This window comes from Penaeus monodon, chromosome 23 (assembly GCF_015228065.2).
Source record: "Penaeus monodon isolate SGIC_2016 chromosome 23, NSTDA_Pmon_1, whole genome shotgun sequence".
NCBI classification, from domain to species: Eukaryota; Metazoa; Arthropoda; class Malacostraca; order Decapoda; family Penaeidae; genus Penaeus; species Penaeus monodon.
Genome location: NC_051408.1, coordinates 18566986 through 18568901, shown reverse-complemented (window position 1 = coordinate 18568901; position 1916 = coordinate 18566986). Strand labels below are relative to the sequence as shown.

General features: G+C 38.4%; 1 protein-coding gene across 1 annotated transcript in view; it reads right to left on the bottom strand.

Annotated features, from left to right (window-relative positions):
• LOC119588163 (2-oxoglutarate dehydrogenase, mitochondrial-like) overlaps window positions 1-1916 on the bottom strand; it is a gene marked incomplete at its 5' end in the record, with an annotated part of 33733 nt that overhangs the window by 24287 nt on the left and 7530 nt on the right. Inside the window, 1 exon segment of the mRNA XM_037936867.1 lies at window positions 1589-1709. Within this exon segment, the coding sequence (XP_037792795.1) occupies window positions 1589-1709 (121 nt within the window).

Genomic DNA, 1916 nt, shown 5'->3' with positions numbered 1-1916 from the left:
GCAAACCAAAATACACATCAACAATCAACAAGTGTACATAATCTTTTCAAATGCAGAGAGTACGGGGATCTACACACCCTTACAACAAACCCAATTAATCATGCCTATTAACAATGCTCTCTACGTTCTGGTCCTTTCTGGTCATGAGCTCACATCTTAGTTACCAGATGAGACTTACTGAAACGGTTCATATAATTGCGGACGACAAGCTGCCTGCCCTGGGAGGGATCCACTGTGTTGATGCCAAGTGGATCTAGATTAGCAATGCTGTGGCCGCGGATCTGTAGGGTAGACCATCGGCGTCATCCTAAAGCTATCTATATATCTACATTCATCAGTGTTCATGTGCTCCAACTTGGATAACCTGGCATCCGCTTGCATATAAATGTTGTTGTTGACTTAACCAAAATCAACAAGAACTGGTTCTCAATACCAACTTTTGTAAGCCTACTTAACTAACAGTTGGGAAAAATAAGATGCTTAAAGAAATATGAAAAAAGAGGACAATGAAGTGCACAGAAAAACTGATCAATCTCCAAATACACAGATCTATAATAAACTAAAGAGATCACAAATTGCGCATCCTTTATATTTGCTGCAGATCTTACCTGGTTAAACCCAGTGGTGTTACAAGAAGGCTACAACATAGAGAAAATACCCAATTCTGAATCAACCTGAACATATCAATTCAATTTCTGTTGTATGCCATCCGTAAAGACAGCTACAGAATGGGAAATCCCCTGTCATGTAGAGCAATACTTATCTCAAGCAAGGCCACTACCATGGTGGATGAAGCACATCAGCTGCTACTAGAACAGACAATGTGTTACTGGGACACTAACAGTATTGAAAAAGAAGTTTAAAGAGAAGAAAACCCTGGGAAATGTTAGTAGCTACAGGCAAATCAAGCTAACACTGACAGAACCACTACTTAAGTACTACAAGATATCCAAATTATTTGAGTTATCTATCCAACTCTTTAGCTTGCAAATACCCTTCAATATACCACAGAAAGTATCTGCATGCACAGAACCCTCAAGACTTATGCACCTTTTTTAAGACTTCTATTTCTAGCTAAAATAAAAATATCCCTAAACTATAACTTCTGTTGTGCTAATCAAAGTTAAAACCTGATGCTTGAATTGGCAAGATCAACCCTGCCAGCACTCACCTGTCAAACTACCCAATCATTCAGGTATGTATTTTGTAAAGGAAAAGAAAAGAAAAAAAGCTAACACCTAACACTGATTATGATGAATCATTAGCATTACTGATTACTATTTAAGATTGTCAAATAAGCCAAATGGTATTCTTCCACAGACAATATTTACATTTTGATTTCTTCCAACTAAACAACTTATATACATTATGCATAAAAAGTTTTCTGGTGCATCACATATATTCATTTTCCAATCAATTGTTTTATCTCAGTGACAACGCTGACGCACTCAACCATACAAAAGACACCACCACCATAACTGTACAGAAGTGCCGTGATTGCAATATTGTACAAAAGTGTCCACTAAAGGATGTCTAACCCACATCCCTGAGATGAGCTGATTGTTACAGTTCATCTTAAAAGGCATACCAAATGCATCAACATAGGAGCGGACTACAGTTCTGGACGGCAGCGTGGTGGGGGGGCGGTCCTTGAGGGCTTCTCGGTCTATGCCAAGTGGATCCAACGCTGCTACCAAATGCCCACGAGCCTGTTATTATACCCGGGTATATGCTATATGTTAGTGCCTAAGGATGTTACTATGATACATTCCTCACAATCAGAACACAAATAATTTCTGTCCCAAACCTAATTTGCTTCTGATGATTAGATAGATATATTTCCTGATCTATGAAAAGGCATATAACATAAAAATAAATCAGAACAGATAGAAAGATGGATAACACTAATCCCCCCT